Below are 18839 nucleotides of genomic sequence, written 5' to 3' on the forward strand. Positions count from 1 at the left end.
TTTCTTCTCAGGAATCACCAGGCCCAAGGAGTATAAACTTAATGATGACATGTATTTATCTGGGCTCTTATACGCACCCATGGCAGAGTAAACAATGATGGATAACAGATTCTGTATTTTACTCTAATGGCCACGTTCCGGTATAGATCCTTATATCGTTCCCAGGGGCAGTCTGGTAGCCTTGTGGTTAAAGCGTTCGCTTGTCACGCCGAAGACCCGGGTTCGATTCCCGACATGGGTATAATGTGTGAAACCCATTTCTGGTCTCCCCTGCCGTGATATTGCTGGAATATTGCTAAAACCATACAGCGTAAAACTATACTCACTCACTCATATCGTTCCCAAGCAAGGCTGGGATGTGTTCATGATCTGTTGGTGGATAATGCCAACACAAATCCCGTATAGCACCATTATCTGTCTGTGATGTGTTCATGATCTGTTGGTAGATAATGCCAACACAAATCCCGTATAGCACCATGATCTGTCTGTGATGTGTTCATGATCTGTTGGTAGATAATGCCAACACAAATCCCGTATAGCACCATGATCTGTCTGTGATGTGTACATGACCTTTTGGTAGATAATGCCAACACAAATCCCGTATAGCACCATTATCTGTCTGTGATGTGTTCATGATCTGTTGGTAGATAATGCCAACACAAATCCCGTATAGCACCATGATCTGTCTGTGATGTGTTCATGATCTGTTGGTAGATAATGCCAACACAAATCCCGTATAGCACCATGATCTGTCTGTGATGTGTTCATGATCTGTTGGTAGATAATGCCAACACAAATCCCTTATAGCACCATGATCTGTCTGTGATGTGTTCATGATCTGTTTGTGGATAATGCCAACACAAATCCCTTATAGCACCAGGACCTGTCTGTGATGTGTTCATGATCTGTTGGTAGATTAAAAAAAAGACCAGTTTTACTCTTGAAAATATTTAATTATCACCTTGGCAGAAAGTTGAAACTTTGATAAATCTCTGAACACAATGAAACTCATGAATACCTGGCATTGAAATGAAGAACGAAGGGTTCAAGTTTCTTTTGGGCAGTAATATTGTTTCACTTTACATAAGCAGCTGTTACAGGTGCTATGAACTTTACATCAGTTGGTTACGCTAACAGTTCTGTTTACGATTACAATGAAGATTGTGTTACTGTGATAACTAGGTATCGTGTTATTGATGATGCCACCGTGAGAGGGATCTGTGAACTGAGAGGTAGGGGGAGCTTCAGTTTCATGATTGAATGGCATATATTCCAAGTGTCCCAAGTTGTTCAAATTTGTCACAAATTTGCAACTTGAATACAAAAAATATGATTTCTTCCTAATTGATGCAAATTATATGCCAATCTACAGGAAATCAGGTCAAGCGTTTATCAACTGGTATGAGTCTATTCATAGTGTTGCATCAGTCAAATCAAGACACTCCACTCATTTTATCGGAAGTTGCTGTAGTCGAAATAGAAACTAAGCGATGAAATTATCAGCTGAGTTTGAGAAGCACATGGCTTATCGGGCCAAAAGATCATAACATATACTAATTGTAATTTGGGAAAGTTGGCAGCTATGGATTGGCCCATTGATCCAAAATCAAGGAAGTGAAATTAGAATTTACTTGATGATAATTAACCTAGGAGTAATAATAATGTGCATATTTTAAATGTGCCAAATCCACACTCTAAAGCATGCTCAGAGCACTACCCAAGTGAGGGTGTCTCTGGGTGGGGGTGTCTGGGTGAGGGTGTCTAGGTGAGGGTGTCTAGGTGAGAGCGTCTGGGTGAGGGTGTCTGGGTGAGGGTGTCTAGGTGAGAGTGTCTAGGTGAGAGTGTCTAGGTGAGGGTCTCAAGGTTAGGATGTCAGGGTGGGGGTGTCTGGGTGAGGGTGTCTAGGTGAGGGTGTCTAGGTGAGTTTGTCTAGGTAAGGGTGTCTAGGTGGGGGTCTCAAGTTTAGGATGTCTAGGTGGGGGTGTCTGGGTGAGGATGTTTGGGTGAGGGTGTCCTGGTGAGGGTGTCTAGGTGAGGATGTCTAGGTAAGGGTGTGTAGGTGAAGGTGTCTAGGTGAGAGTGTCTGGGTGAGGGTGTCAAGGTAAGGGTGTCTGGGTGAGGGTGTCTAGGTGAGGGTCTCAAGTTTAGGATGTCTAGGTGGGGGTGTCTGGGTGAGGATGTCTGGGTGAGGGTGTCCTGGTGAGGGTGTCTAGGTGAGGGTGTCTAGGTGAGGGTGTCTAGGTGAGAGTGTCTGGGTTAGGGTGTCAAGGTAAGGGTGTCTGGGTGAGGGTGTCTAGGTGGGGGAGTCTGGGTGAGGGTGTCAAAGTGAGGATGTCAAAGTGAGGATGTCTAGGTGAGAGTGTCTAGGTGGGGGTGTCTGGGTGAGAGCGTCTGGGTGAGGGTGTCTAGGCGAGGGTGTCTAGGTGAGAGTATCTAGGTGGGGTGTCTGGGTGAGGGTATCTGGATGTGGGTGTCTGGGTGAGGGTGTTTGGTTGAGGGTGTCTAGGTGAGGGTGTCTGGGTGAGGGTGTCTGGGTGAGGATGTCAAAGTGAGGATGTCTAGGTGAGAGTGTCTAGGTGGGGGTGTCTGGGTGAGAGCGTCTGGGTGAGGGTGTCTAGGTGAGAGTATCTAGGTGGGGTGTCTGGATGAGGGTGTCTGGGTGGGGGTGTCTGGGTGAGGGCGTCTGGTTGAGGGTGTCTAGGTGAGGGTGTCTGGGTGAGGGTGTCTGGGTTGGGGTGTCTGGGTGAGGGTGTCTGGGTGGGGGTGTCTGGGTGAGGGTGTCTAGGTGGGGGTGTCTCTAGGCTAGGGTGTCTGGGTGAGGGTGTCACTAGGTGAGGCTGTCTCAAGGTGAGGGTGTCACTAGGTGAGGCTGTCTCTAGGTGATGGTGTCACTAGATGAGGCTGTCTCTAGGCTAGGGTGTCACTAGGTGAGGCTGTCTCTAGGTGAGACTGTCTCTAGGTGAGGGTGTCACTAGGTGAGGCTGTCACTAGGTGAGGCTGTCTCTAGGTGAGGGTGTCACTAGGTGAGGCTGTCTCTAGGTGAGACTGTCTCTAGGTGAGGCTGTCTCTAGGTGAGGGTGTCACTAGGTGAGGCTGTCTCTAGGTTAGGGTGTCACTAGGTGAGGCTGTCTCTAGGTGAGGCTGTCTCAAGGTGAGGGTGTCTCTAAGTGAGGTTGTCAAAGTGTGAGTGTCAAAGTGTTGGTGTCAAGGTGAGGGTGTCTAGGCAAGGGTCTCTAGGTGAGGGTGTCTCAAGGTGAGGGTGTCTCTAGGTGAGGGTGTCAAACTGTGAGTGTCAAAGTGTGGGTGTCAAGGTGAGGGTGTCAGGGTTTGGGTGTCTAAGTAAGGGTGTCTCTAGGTGAGGGTGTTTTGGTGAGTGTCTCTAGGTGAAGATGTGTAGGTGAGAGTGTCTCTAGGTAAGGGTGTCTAGGTGAGGTGTCTAGATGAGGGTGGCTCTAGGTGAGGGTGTCTAGGTAAGGGTGTCGCTAGGTAATGGTGTCTGGGTGAGGATGTCTCTAGGTGAGGCTGTCTCTAGTTGAGGCTGTCTCTAGGTGAGGGTGTCACTAGGTGAGGCTGTCTCTAGGTGAGGGTGTCACTAGGTGAGGGTGTCACTAGGTGAGGGTGTCTCTAGGTGAGGCTGTCTCTAGTTGAGGCTGTCTCTAGGTAATGAGGATGTCTCTAAGTGAGGGTGTCAAAGTGTGAGTGTCAAAGTGTGGGTGTCAAGGTGAGGGTGTCTAGGCGAGGCTGTCTCTAGGTGAGGGTGTATCAAGGTGAGGGTGTCTCTAGGTGAGGGTGTCTCAAGGTGAGGTTGTCTAGGCAAGGGTTTCTAGGTGAGGGTGTCTCAAGGTGAGGGTGTCTCTAGGTGAGGGTGTCAAAGTGTGAGTGTCAAAGTGTGGGTGTCAAGGTGAGGTTCTCTAGGTGAGGGTGTCAGGGTGTGGGTGTCTAAGTAAGGGTGTCTCTAGGTGAAGGTGTTTTGGTGAGTGTCTCTAGGTGAAGATGTGTAGGTGAGAGTGTCTCTAGGTAAGGGTGTCTAGGTGAGGTGTCTAGATGAGGGTGGCTCTAGGTGAGGGTGTCTAGGTAAGGGTGTCGCTAGGTAATGGTGTCTGGGTGAGGATGTCTCTAGGTGAGGCTGTCTCTAGGTGAGGCTGTCTCTAGGTGAGGGTGTCACTAGGTGAGGCTGTCTCTAGGTGAGGGTGTCACTAGGTGAGGCTGTCTCTAGGTTAGGGTGTCACTAGGTGAGGCTGTCTCTAGGTGAGGCTGTCTCAAGGTGAGGGTGTCTCTAAGTGAGGTTGTCAAAGTGTGAGTGTCAAAGTGTTGGTGTCAAGGTGAGGGTGTCTAGGCAAGGGTCTCTAGGTGAGGGTGTCTCAAGGTGAGGGTGTCTCTAGGTGAGGGTGTCAAACTGTGAGTGTCAAAGTGTGGGTGTCAAGGTGAGGGTGTCAGGGTTTGGGTGTCTAAGTAAGGGTGTCTCTAGGTGAGGGTGTTTTGGTGAGTGTCTCTAGGTGAAGATGTGTAGGTGAGAGTGTCTCTAGGTAAGGGTGTCTAGGTGAGGTGTCTAGATGAGGGTGGCTCTAGGTGAGGGTGTCTAGGTAAGGGTGTCGCTAGGTAATGGTGTCTGGGTGAGGATGTCTCTAGGTGAGGCTGTCTCTAGTTGAGGCTGTCTCTAGGTGAGGGTGTCACTAGGTGAGGCTGTCTCTAGGTGAGGGTGTCACTAGGTGAGGGTGTCACTAGGTGAGGGTGTCTCTAGGTGAGGCTGTCTCTAGTTGAGGCTGTCTCTAGGTAATGAGGATGTCTCTAAGTGAGGGTGTCAAAGTGTGAGTGTCAAAGTGTGGGTGTCAAGGTGAGGGTGTCTAGGCGAGGCTGTCTCTAGGTGAGGGTGTATCAAGGTGAGGGTGTCTCTAGGTGAGGGTGTCTCAAGGTGAGGTTGTCTAGGCAAGGGTTTCTAGGTGAGGGTGTCTCAAGGTGAGGGTGTCTCTAGGTGAGGGTGTCAAAGTGTGAGTGTCAAAGTGTGGGTGTCAAGGTGAGGTTCTCTAGGTGAGGGTGTCAGGGTGTGGGTGTCTAAGTAAGGGTGTCTCTAGGTGAAGGTGTTTTGGTGAGTGTCTCTAGGTGAAGATGTGTAGGTGAGAGTGTCTCTAGGTAAGGGTGTCTAGGTGAGGTGTCTAGATGAGGGTGGCTCTAGGTGAGGGTGTCTAGGTAAGGGTGTCGCTAGGTAATGGTGTCTGGGTGAGGATGTCTCTAGGTGAGGCTGTCTCTAGGTGAGGCTGTCTCTAGGTGAGGGTGTCACTAGGTGAGGCTGTCTCTAGGTGAGGGTGTCACTAGGTGAGGCTGTCTCTAGGTGAGGGTGTCACTAGGTGAGGGTGTCACTAGGTGAGGGTGTCTCTAGGTGAGGCTGTCTCTAGTTGAGGCTGTCTCTAGGTAATGAGGATGTCTTCGTGAGGGTGTCTCTAAGTGAGGCTGTCACTAGGTGAGGGTGCTGTTGCAATCCAGACTGGCTTATTGGCATCACAGCACCACTGTTCCCATTCAGTATCCAATATTACGTCAGCATGATGGCGATTCCCAGCCTGATGTCCAACACTGAAGTTTTGCTAGTTTTGCCAGTGCTTCACAATTTGTGCAGGCTCCTCCATGTTGAAGGTAGTCAGTCCTCCTGGCGTTACCTCATGAGGGACCATTAGCCATTATATGTCCTTGTGTGTTACTGAACCTTGAAAACAGGTCATGGCCCTTTTCAGTGCCACTCAGTAACAACCAGGAATCTGACAACACACATGTGACTGTCCTATTGCCTGACAGTGTAGCTGATCACCAAATATACATGACAGGAGTGGATGTTGTGAGATGAGATGTCATACACTGATTGATGAATGATAGAGGATTATCTATTATCATAATAGGGAGATTGATTCTCCTTGTGTTGAAACACAATAGTAGCTTGTTTTCAGTTCGATAGATTGTACTGATTATGCAGGCCTCTGATTCTCGTGACAATGATCCAGGACTGTTGCCAAACTGGGAGGATAATATGTCCCTGTGTCTTGTTGTATCGGTTCTGGGAGACTCACTGCTTTTAGCAATATCCCAGCAATATTCCAGCAATATCACAACAATATGCCACAATATTCCACAATATCCCACCAATATCCCAATAATATCCAAGCATTATCACAGTAATATCCCACAATATCCCACCAATATCCCAGTAATATCCCAGCAATATCCTAGCCATATGCCACAATATTCCAAACTATATTCCAGTTATATTCCGACAATATCCCAGTTATATTCCAGCAATATCCCAGTAATATTCCAGCCATATGCCACAATATCCCAGTAATATTCCAGCAATATCCCAGCCATATGCCACAATATTCCACAATATCCCGCCAATATCCCAGTTATAATCCAGCATTATGACACTAATATCCTGGCAATATTCCATCATTATCACAGTAATATCCCGGCAATATTCCAGCTGTATCACAGGGGGGGGACACCGAAAATGGGTTTCACACATTGTACCCAAGGGAATCGAACCTGGGCTTTCCTCATGGTGACGACTGAAGACTTGGGTATACCCACCACATATTTGTGGAAGGAGACTTACCTGAAAATGTTCAATATTGTGAATATGGACCATAGCTTCATTCCATAAAGCGATTTTCATGCCACGACTGTCAAAGTGTGGGAGTTATTGATCTCTAAGGCTAAGATTGTCATGTCTGTCTTTAAGTATGGGAGTTACCTACGTCTTATCACTACGACTGTTGTAAATCCATGTTAAAGTGTTGGAGTTACAATTGTCTTAGCACTATGAATGTCCTAAGTCTATGTTAACATGTGGAAGTTACGTTCGTCTTATCACTATGAAGGTCGTAAGTGTATGTTTAAGTGTGAGTGTTACATTCGTCTTATCGCCATGATCACTTTTAGGAATATGGCCATGCTGAGAATCTCTGTCACTTAAGAGTCTTGACAATTTTGCAGAAATGTTATTCCCATTTATAAATTTCAAACATCTCTAAGTGCGAACCATGGGGACATGGGTTAGAAGTAGTCCTTGGCACTCTGTTGCATGTCGTATCAAGTGACTTGGTTACATATACTGAACAATAAAAGTAAGGGATCATCAATACTTTTGGGTATATTTTTAAGTGAAGTCTGAGCACACAATTTCATAAAAATATCCCCCAAAATATTCATGATCAACAAACTCTTTATGCTCTGTAAATATTGATGCGGTCGATACTGTGGCCTGGTATCGATGATAACTATTACATCTATTGATACTGTCGATAACTATTACATCTATTGATACTGTCAATAACTATTACATCTATTGATGTTATTGATACTGTGGCCTGGCATCGATGATAACTATTACATCTGTTGATGCTGTCGATAACTATTACATCTATTGATGTTATTGATACTGTGGCCTGGCATCGATGATAACTATTACATCTGTTGATACTGTCGATAACTATTACATCTATTGATACTGTCAATAACTATTACATCTATTGATACTGTCAATAACTATTACATCTATTGATGTTATTGATACTGTGGCCTGGCATCGATGATAACTATTACATCTATTGATACTGTCGATAACTATTACATCTATTGATACTGTCAATAACTATTACATCTATTGATGTTATTGATACTGTGGCCTGGTATCGATGATAACTATTACATCTATTGATACTGTCGATAACTATTACATCTATTGATACTGTCGATAACTATTACATCTATTGATGTTATTGATACTGTGGCCTGGCATCGATGATAACTATTACATCTATTGATACTGTCGATAACTATTACATCTATTGATGCTGTCGATGCTGTGGCCTGGCATCGATGATAACTATTACATCTTTTGATACTGTCGATAACTATTACATCTGTTGATACTGTCGATAACTATTACATCTATTGATGTTATTGATACTGTGGCCTGGCATCGATGATAACTATTACATCTATTGATACTGTCGATAACTATTACATCTATTGATGTTATTGAGACTGTGGCCTGGCATCGATGATAACTATTACATCTATTGATACTGTCGATAACTATTACATCTATTGATACTGTCGATAACTATTACATCTATTGATACTGTTGATAACTGTTACATCTATTGATACTGTCGATAACTGTTACATCTATTGATACTGTCGATAACTGTTACATCTATTGATACTGTCGATAACTGTTACATCTATTGATACTGTCGATACACTGGTCTTACATCAATGATAACTATTACATCTATTGATACTGTCGATACTGTGGTCTTACATCAATGATAACTATTACATCTCTTGATACTGTTCGATACTGTGGCCTGGCATCGATGATAACTATTACATCTATTGATACTGTCGATAACTATATCATGTATTGATACTTCTTTGATAGGCATTTAATAGTTGGAATACTAAGTAAGGATAAGAATTTATGGATGAACCATATATATTGATCTGGCAATATATTCAAAAGCGTTTAATCATTAATGTACGGATGTGATATTTCAAGTAGATCATCAAATAGTTTGTGAACATTTTTAATTTATTCTCAAACATACATGACATTAACAAAGTTTGAAACAAATATGGTGATAACTGTTTTAATTAAAAATGTAGATTAAAATCTGTGTATTATCTCAACCTCTTCATCTTAATGTTTCCCAAAATGCATCAGTTCCCTGCCCCAGTGAAACAGGCTATAGGCCATAACAAGCCCACCCTTCCCATTCTCCCCATAAACTGAATAACTTATAGAGCCTTCCAGTTTAAACCCAACTGTTGTACTATTGATCATTCTGGTTTATGGTTGAGATTTTCATTTTGAACATAGAAGCAATTTGCACATTTTAATGAAATCTAAACATGATATGTTTTGTTAATTACAAGGCAACATCTGTGTTAAACATTGTTCTCCTGAGCTGTACAGTTGGTGTGACCATGGGCCAGGTATTCTGTAGAACCACCTGCATTGAGATATGGGAGGGAGAGGGGCATATTAAAACTTGGAGCTGCATTGAGACATCGGAGAGAGAGGGGCATATTAAAACTTGTACCTGCATTGAGACATCGGAGGGAGAGGGGCATATTAAAACTTGTACCTGCATTGAGACATCGGAGGGAGAGGGGCATATTAAAACTTGTACCTGCATTGAGACATTGGAGGGAGAGGGGCATATTAAAACTTGTACCTGCATTGAGACATCGGAGAGAGAGGGGCATATTAAAACTTGTACCTGCATTGAGACATCTGAGGGCGAGGGACATATTAAAACTTGTACCTGCATTGAGACATCGGAGGGAGAGGGGCATATTAAAACTTGTACCTGCATTGAGACATCGGAGGGAGAGGGGCATATTAAAACTTGTACCTGCATTGAGACATCGGAGGGCGAGGGACATATTAAAACTTGTACCTGCATTGAGACATCGGAGAGAGAGGGGCATATTAAAACTTGTACCTGCATTGAGACATCGGAGGGAGAGGGACATATTAAAACTTGTACCTGCATTGAGTCATCGGAGGGAGAGGGGCATATTAAAACTTGTACCTGCATTAAGACATCGGAGGGAGAGGGACATATTAAAACTTGTACCTGCATTGAGACATCAGAGGGAGGGGCATATTAAAACTTGTACCTGCATTGAGACATCGGAGGGAGGGGGACATATTAAAACTTGTACCTGCATTGAGACATCGGAGGGCGAGGGACATATTAAAACTTGTACCTGCATTGAGACATCGGAGGGAGAGGGGCATATTAAAACTTGTACCTGCATTGAGACATCGGAGGGCGAGGGACATATTAAAACTTGTACCTGCATTGAGACATCGGACGGAGGAGGACATATTAAAACTTGTACCTGCATTGAGTCATCGGAGGGAGAGGGGCATATTAAAACTTGTACCTGCATTGAGACATCGGAGGGAGAGGGGCATATTAAAACTTGTACCTGCATTGAGACATCGGAGGGAGGGGGACTCATAAAAACTTGTACCTGCATTGAGACATCGGAGGGAGAGGGGCATATTAAAACTTGTACCTGCATTGAGACATCGGAGGGAGAGGGGCATATTAAAACTTGTACCTGCATTTAGACATCGGACGGAGAGGGACATATTAAAACTTGTACCTGCATTGAGACATCGGACGGAGAGGGACATATTAAAACTTGTACCTGCATTGAGACATCGGAGGGAGAGGGGCATATTAAAACTTGTACCTGCATTGAGACATCGGACGGAGGGGGACTCATAAAACTTGTACCTGCATTGAGACATCGGAGGGAGAGGGACTCATAAAACTTGTACCTGCATTGAGTCATCGGAGGGAGAGGGGCATATTAAAACTTGTACCTGCATTGAGACATCGGAGGGAGAGGGGCATATTAAAACTTGTACCTGCATTAAGACATCGGAGGGAGAGGGGCATATTAAAACTTGTACCTGCATTGAGACATCGGAGGGAGGGGGACTCATAAAAACTTGTACCTGCATTGAGACATCGGAGGGAGAGGGACATATTAAAACTTGTACCTGCATTGAGACATCAGAGGGAGGGGCATATTAAAACTTGTACCTGCATTGAGACATCGGAGGGAGAGGGACATATTAAAACTTGTACCTGCATTGAGTCATCGGAGGGAGAGGGGCATATTAAAACTTGTACCTGCATTAAGACATCGGAGGGAGAGGGACATATTAAAACTTGTACCTGCATTGAGACATCAGAGGGAGGGGCATATTAAAACTTGTACCTGCATTGAGACATCGGAGGGAGGGGGACATATTAAAACTTGTACCTGCATTGAGACATCGGAGGGAGAGGGGCATATTAAAACTTGTACCTGCATTGAGTCATCGGAGGGAGGGGGACATATTAAAACTTGTACCTGCATTAAGACATCGGAGGGAGGGGGGCATATTAAAACTTGTACCTGCATTGAGACATCGGAGGAAGAGCGGCAAATTAAAACTTGTACCTGCATTGAGACATCGGAGGGAGAGGGGCATATTAAAACTTGTACCTGCATTGAGACATCGGAGGGCGAGGGACATATTAAAACTTGTACCTGCATTGAGTCATCGGAGGGAGGGGGGCATATTAAAACTTGTACCTGCATTGAGACATCGGAGGGAGAGGGGCATATTAAAACTTGTACCTGTATTGAGACATCGGAGGGAGGGGGACTCATGAAAACTTGTACCTGCATTGAGACATCGGAGGGAGGGGGACTCATAAAAACTTGTACCTGCATTGAGACATCGGAGGGAGGGGGGCATATTAAAACTTGTACCTGCATTGAGACATCGGAGGGAGGGGGACTCATAAAAACTTGTACCTGCATTGAGTCATCGGAGGGAGAGGGGCATATTAAAACTTGTTCCTGCATTGAGACATCGGAGGGAGGGGGACTCATAAAAACTTGTACCTGCATTGAGACATCGGAGGGAGAGGGGCATATTAAAACTTGTACCTGCATTGAGACATCGGAGGGAGGGGGACATATTAAAACTTGTACCTGTATTGAGACATCGAAGGGAGGGTGGCATATTAAAACTTGTACCTGCATTGAGACATCGGAGGGAGAGGGGCATATTAAAACTTGTACCTGCATTGAGACATCGGAGGGAGAGGGGCATATTAAAACTTGTACCTGCATTAAGACATCGGAGGGAGGGGGGCATATTAAAACTTGTACCTGCATTGAGACATCGGGGGGAGGGGCATATTAAAACTTGTACCTGCATTAAGACATCGGAGGGAGGGGGACATATTAAAACTTGTACCTGCATTGAGACATCGGAGGGCGAGGGAAATATTAAAACTTGTACCTGCATTGAGACATCGGAGGGAGGGGGACATATTAAAACTTGTACCTGCATTGAGACATCGGAGGGCGAGGGACATATTAAAACTTGTACCTGCATTGAGACATCGGAGGGAGGGGGACATATTAAAACTTGTACCTGCATTGAGACATCAGAGGGAGAGGGGCATTTTAAAACTTGTACCTGCATTGACACATCGGAGGGAGAGGGGCATATTAAAACTTGTACCTGCATTGAGACATCGGAGGGAGAGGGGCATATTAAAACTTGTACCTGCATTGAGTCATCGGAGGGAGGGGGACATATTAAAACTTGTACCTGCATTAAGACATCGGAGGGAGGGGGACATATTAAAACTTGTACCTGCATTGAGACATCGGAGGGAGAGGGGCATATTAAAACTTGTACCTGCATTGAGTCATCGGAGGGAGGGGGACATATTAAAACTTGTACCTGCATTAAGACATCGGAGGGAGGGGGACATATTAAAACTTGTACCTACATTAAGACATCGGAGGGAGGGGGACATATTTAAACTTGTACCTGCATTAAGACATTGGAGGGAGAGGGGCATATTAAAACTTGTACCTGCATTGAGTCATCGGAGGGAGGGGGACATATTAAAACTTGTACCTGCATTGAGACATCGGAGGTAGAGCGGCATATTAAAACTTGTACCTGCATTGAGACATCGGAGGGAGAGGGGCATATTAAAACTTGTACCTGCATTAAGACATTGGAGGGAGAGGGGCATATTAAAACTTGTACCTGCATTAAGACATCGGAGGGAGAGGGGCATATTAAAACTTGTACCTGCATTGAGACATCGGAGGTAGAGCGGCATATTAAAACTTGTACCTGCATTGAGACATCGGAGGGAGAGGGGCATATTAAAACTTGTACCTGCATTGAGACATCGGAGGGCGAGGGACATATTAAAACTTGTACCTGCATTAAGACATCGGAGGGAGGGGGGCATATTAAAACTTGTACCTGCATTGAGACATCGGAGGGAGGGGGACTCATAAAAACTTGTACCTGCATTGAGACATCGGAGGGAGGGGGGCATATTAAAACTTGTACCTGCATTGAGACATCGGAGGGAGGGGGACTCATAAAAACTTGTACCTGCATTGAGACATCGGAGGGAGGGGGACATATTAAAACTTGTACCTGCATTAAGACATCGGAGGGAGGGGGGCATATTAAAACGTGTACCTGCATTGAGACATCGGAGGGAGAGGGACATATTAAAACTTGTACCTGCATTGAGACATCGGAGGGAGAGGGGCATATTAAAACTTGTACCAGCATTGAGACATCGGAGGGAGGGGGACATATTAAAACTTGTACCTGCATTGAGACATCGGAGGGAGGGGGACATATTAAAACTTGTACCTGCATTGAGACATCAGAAGGAGAGGGGCATATTAAAACTTGTACCTGCATTGAGACATCGGAGGGAGAGGGGCATATTAAAACTTGTACCTGCATTGAGACATCGGAGGGAGAGGGGCATATTAAAACTTGTACCTGCATTGAGACATCGGAGGGCGAGGGACATATTAAAACTTGTACCTGCATTGAGACATCGGAGGGCGAGGGAGATATTAAAACTTGTACCTGCATTGAGACATCGGAGGGAGGGGGACATATTAAAACTTGTACCTGCATTGAGACATCGGAGGGCGAGGGACATATTAAAACTTGTACCTGCATTGAGACATCAGAGGGAGAGGGGCATTTTAAAACTCGTACCTGCATTGACACATCGGAGGGAGGGGGGCATATTAAAACTTGTACCTGCATTGAGACATCGGAGGGAGAGGGGCATATTAAAACTTGTACCTGCATTGACACATCGGAGGGAGAGGGGCATATTAAAACTTGTACCTGCATTAAGACATCGGAGGGAGGGGGACATATTAAAACTTGTACCTGCATTAAGATATGGGAGGGAGAAGGGCATATTAAAACATGTTCGAATCCTGCTCATTTGATTAATGATAATAGAAATAAATATTTATGAGAAATGGAATGTTTTATTAATGCAGTGGCCACCAAGTTCCCAGTTTGCAATTTCCATTTCGTTGAGTTATTCATCATGTTACAAAATATTGATTGCAACGAAAATTTATGTCCAAAACGGAAAAGAAAAAAATCTTTCATCAGAGAGTATTATAAAATTCTCTTTGTGTTTGAATCGATAGAGCAAAGACGCTCAAACTGCATTGATTTGCTTGGGAGGAGATTACGTAACCAAGCAACGACACAATGCTATAAAAAGTGAAATAGACTATAGTAAGCGATCCAGCTGTTTTAAAATTTGCATTCAGACAGTTGAAAAAAAACTCATACATTTTTAGAATCACAGTGACATTTCTCATAGGCTCTAGCTTTTATCGGACTGGCTTGCACATTGCTGCAAATTATGAAAAAAACTGCTGACCCACTTTTTCCAATCTTCAAGTCCTATCAACATTATAACTTGTTTTTTCCAACAATATTCAGCCTTTGCTGGCGAACAAGCATATTCAATTCTTCCTGTAGCTGATTTAATTTTTGACAGCAGTGCGCGATACCTAAAGAAAATAAACAATCTTTATTTGTGTTTAATTAGAGTGGAATACAGCACATATTGAATCAAGTCGAGCTAAATTGGTTTCCAGCTGAAATAGAAAAAAAATCACTAGCATATTCAAAGGAAGTCTCTTTTTTTAATCATGAAGGGTTTATGATTGAAAGGAATAAGGCATTTTTTCTCAGTCGCCTGAATTCCTTTTTTATTTCAGACGCAAATAGGACTCCAGTTACATGCATTCAATTTGAGCTAGCTAGGCTCGATTTCAGACTGGGAAATTTTGCTCAGCAAACCAACAGTTATGTGGCAGGATTTGGATCCGTATTTCCACAACTTTAAACTGTTCTTAACTTACTGGTTAATGTCCTCCAACAGGGAAGAAATGTCCGATTCCGTTCCGGGACCAGGCAACCAGGAACAGTCTCAACAGTCCCAAGATAACTCCTCCGAGCCTTCCACTACAACTAACCGGGAAAAAACATTCATCTGTCCGACATGCCTGAAAGGATTCCGGAGCAAGCAGCAATTGAACCAGCATAGCTTGGTCCACTCGGGAATCCGAAAGTATGAGTGCAGCTATTGCGACAAAGCCTTCAAGCAACTGTCTCATCTCCAGCAGCATCAGAGGATTCATACAGGTTGGTTCCTATCCCTTGTTTGGTTGTTGTAGCACTTTTTTCTAACTATTCCGTCCCGTGTCTCGATACGGGCATCATTTAGCATACCATAAATATCTGCACTTGATATTGATGTTGTTGTGTTTGTGCATGCAAGACTTTGATTGTTTTGTAATTTGATAATTTGTTGTCTCCCTTAAGCTGCTGTCAGTCTGTTGAGAAAGAAAACTTTCATGAATTCTTCCTATTCTAGAGATAATGGAGGATGTATGTTTATGTATACATGATGATGAAAGGAATACCTGTTTATTTATTTGTTTGTTGATTTTCTGTTTTTTCTAATGTATGTATTATTTTAGTGTAAGTTATCGTTTCCCATTACTTTGACATTTTACTTCAACTATTTGCATGTCCACAATTTATGGAATATTTCTGAGGACTTCTCCCGATTTACAGAGATGATTGATTGTCTGAGTCTCCAGGTTTTATTTTAATATTGATGTTTAGTAGAAATTATTGCACTTTAAGTACCTGTACAGAAATTTAAGTTATGAAAACAGCAGGTGCCTATTCTTTTTTTAAAGAGAATGACATTTGCTAATGCTTTCTGAAAGAAAATCAGTATTGATTTTAATATTTTATCAGAAATAAATTGTTTTGAAAATGGCTAATGTCATTTCATAACAGATTACAATCAATAAATTAAATGAATATGCTCCTTGTGCGACTACTTGCAGTGTAATTTCTGTCTTGTGCGGCAGTTTAATTCTCTTTATTTTTTAATTTTAAAAGTTTGAGTTTTGATAGATTTTGCTTGATATTTAAATAATAAGTCAAAGTCATCCTCACCTGTCTGAATGTTATTCCGAGGCTACTAACTTTCTGGATGTTTTGCTGCCAAACACCTCATCCAGTTTTAACCCTCTGGATCATCGGCATCAGCCCCATCACCACCACTGTCGCCGCCACCACTACCAACAACAACAACACTACAATTCCCATCATCACCACCATCGTCACTACCACCACCCCCAACAACACCATAAACACCACCAACAACAACAATACCATCACCCCAACAACATCACCACCACCACCACCACCACCACCACCACCACCATCACCACCACCACCACCACCACCACCAACACCAACACCACCACCACCACCACCACCACCACCACCACCACCACCACCACCTTTGTCCATCACCATCCCCATCATCTTCAACACCACCATTGTCCATCACTATCGCCGTCATCCCCATCATCATCAACACCACCATCCCAAATATAACCACCACCACAACCCCAACATCGTCAACACCACCATCCCAAACATAACCACAACCCCATCATCGTCAACAGCACCATCCCAAACATAACCACCACCATCACCACCACCACCACCACCACCACCACCATCACCATCACCATCACCATCACCATCACCAACACCACCATTGTCCATCACTATCGCCGTCATCCCCATCATCGTCAACACCACCATCCCAAACATAACCACCACCACAACCCCATCATCATCAACATCATCATCACCATCATCCCCATCATCGTCAACACCACCATCCCAAACATAACCACCACCACAACCCCATCATCATCAACACTACCATCATCATCATCCCCATCATCGTCAACACCACCACCCCAAACATAACCACAACCCCATCACCGTCAACACCACCATCCCAAACATAACCACCACCACAGCCCCATCATCATCAACACCACCATCACCATCATCCCCATCACCGTCAACACCACCATCCCAAACATCACCAGCATTGTCACATACTTGCAGTCAGCCCTAATCAGATTGTCCCTATGACATGGAGGCATGTTAGTCATGACACAGAAGTAATCCCCTCACATGTGAGATAGGTAATGAACACAATCTTCACTGAGAGTTCAAACTCATCAATCAAATATCAACCTCATAAATGACAGCGGGAGGGAGGGGGGAGGGGAGAGGGTTGCATCGCAGTGTAAAATGATGTGATGCATCATGCAGAGGTCCTTGTAAAGATTCAACAGAAGTCAAGAATTATGATTTGATATGTTCCAGTAGGATACTGTTTTATTCAGCCTAGTAACAAGCATGTGGTTAGCAAGAGTTGAAAATAAATCTTTTCCATGTGGTGCAGATTAGCACAGTGTAAGGTTTCCTAACATTCAAGCAAATTCCCACCCTGAACCTGAATCAAACAATCTTAAGGAGTTTGATAAAGCAGATTTTTGTTGTATAAGATAATGAATTTTCTATACATAGTTGTGTGTTATTTACTGATCAACTTACGATCTTGGAATGTGGCTAGCGATGTATGGTATTTATATTTAAGGGATGTTTAAATGATTCAGTTGAAATGGTTAAAAAATATGTATAATAATATCTATTTCCGGAATGGTTATTGACTAACATTGATGGAGGACTTTGCGGTATTCAGGGGGGCTCCAGTTATCTGAGGAGTTGCAGTTGCCAAGAAACCAGTGATCATGGGTTCGAATCCCGGTTTGCCCCAACGATGTTTCTAGGTTTGTCAGCACCATAACTGTTCCCGTGGGTTTCACCAAAGTAGTAAACGTTTAAAACCTTCATCACTTTGCACTGTCCTCCCACCTCAACCGACATGCCGTGAAATAAGTGAAGTACAGTTCAAAGCGGCATTAAACTTGCCCACTCACTCATATAATTCCTTATCTCTCACCACAATCTCCATGCATCCAGTCAAGACATGTTTGGTAACAGGACATTTATCCGGACATTTCATCAGAATGTAGCTGCTGTGTTAAACATGTATGTAGTCATGGAATATTTATATTGCATGAATATGTCATGTATATATTCAATACCTTCACCAGATCACACAATTTTTTCAAATTTATCATGTTTGCTGGATGAGGGTTGTTTCGATAAGGAAAAGAAGACATGATAGGCAGAGCTGGAATGCCATCCAGTTTGGAATGGGTTGTCAGTGTGCAGCAACTTAATCTTATATCTGATACTGACAGGGGGGGGAGTCACCAGCTATTCATTATTTGGTTCCGCTATTTTTCAAGCGTTTTTTGCCACAGGCATTGATGGTCAGTGTCAGTCTTGCTTGCAGCCATCCATGCCACATGCAGCCATTGTGGTTATAGCATGGTGGGTTATAGCATGGTGGGTGATATTGGGTTATAGTATGGTGGGCTATGGCATGGTGGGTTATATTGGGTTTTAGCATGGTGGGTTATTTGGGGTTATAGTATGGTGGATTATATTGGGTTATAGCATGGTGGGTTGTATTGGGTTATAGTATGGTGGGTTATAGCATGGTGGGTGATATTGGGTTATAGTATGGTGGGCAATGGCATGGCGTGTTATATTGGGTTATAGCATAGTGTGTTATTTGGGGTTATAGTTTGGTGGGTTATATTGGGTTATAACATGGTGGGTTATTTGGGGTTATGGTATGGTGGGTTATATTGGGTTATAGCATGGTAGGTTATTTGGGGTTATGGTATGGTGGGTCATATTGGATTATAGTATGGTGGGTTGTATTGGGTTATAACATGGTGGTTATATTGGGTTATAGTATTGTGGGTTATATTGTGTTATAGCATGGTGGGTTATATTGGGTAATAGTATGGTGGGTTGTATAGGGTTATAGCATGGTGGGTTATATTGGGGTTATGGTTATATTTAACAGGGGGGGGCTGTTGGATTTGGGGACTTAATTCGAACTTGAGGATCTTGTAGGTGATTTAAA

At 43.7% G+C, this 18839-nt stretch overlaps 1 protein-coding gene across 6 annotated transcripts in view; it reads left to right on the forward strand.

Moving 5' to 3' along the window:
- The window catches only part of LOC124132236 (zinc finger protein GLI1-like), a 176894-nt gene that overhangs the window by 96369 nt on the left and 61686 nt on the right, over positions 1–18839 (forward strand). For all 6 annotated transcript variants that reach the window (XM_046496026.2, XM_046496029.2, XM_046496027.2 and 3 more), the window contains one exon: positions 14829–15091. In XM_046496026.2, coding sequence (XP_046351982.1) covers positions 14829–15091 — 263 coding nt within the window. The remainder of the gene's footprint in view (positions 1–14828; positions 15092–18839) is intronic.

This window comes from Haliotis rufescens, unplaced genomic scaffold, assembly GCF_023055435.1.
Source record: "Haliotis rufescens isolate VD_foot unplaced genomic scaffold, xgHalRufe1.0.p SCAF_13, whole genome shotgun sequence".
NCBI classification, from domain to species: Eukaryota; Metazoa; Mollusca; class Gastropoda; order Lepetellida; family Haliotidae; genus Haliotis; species Haliotis rufescens.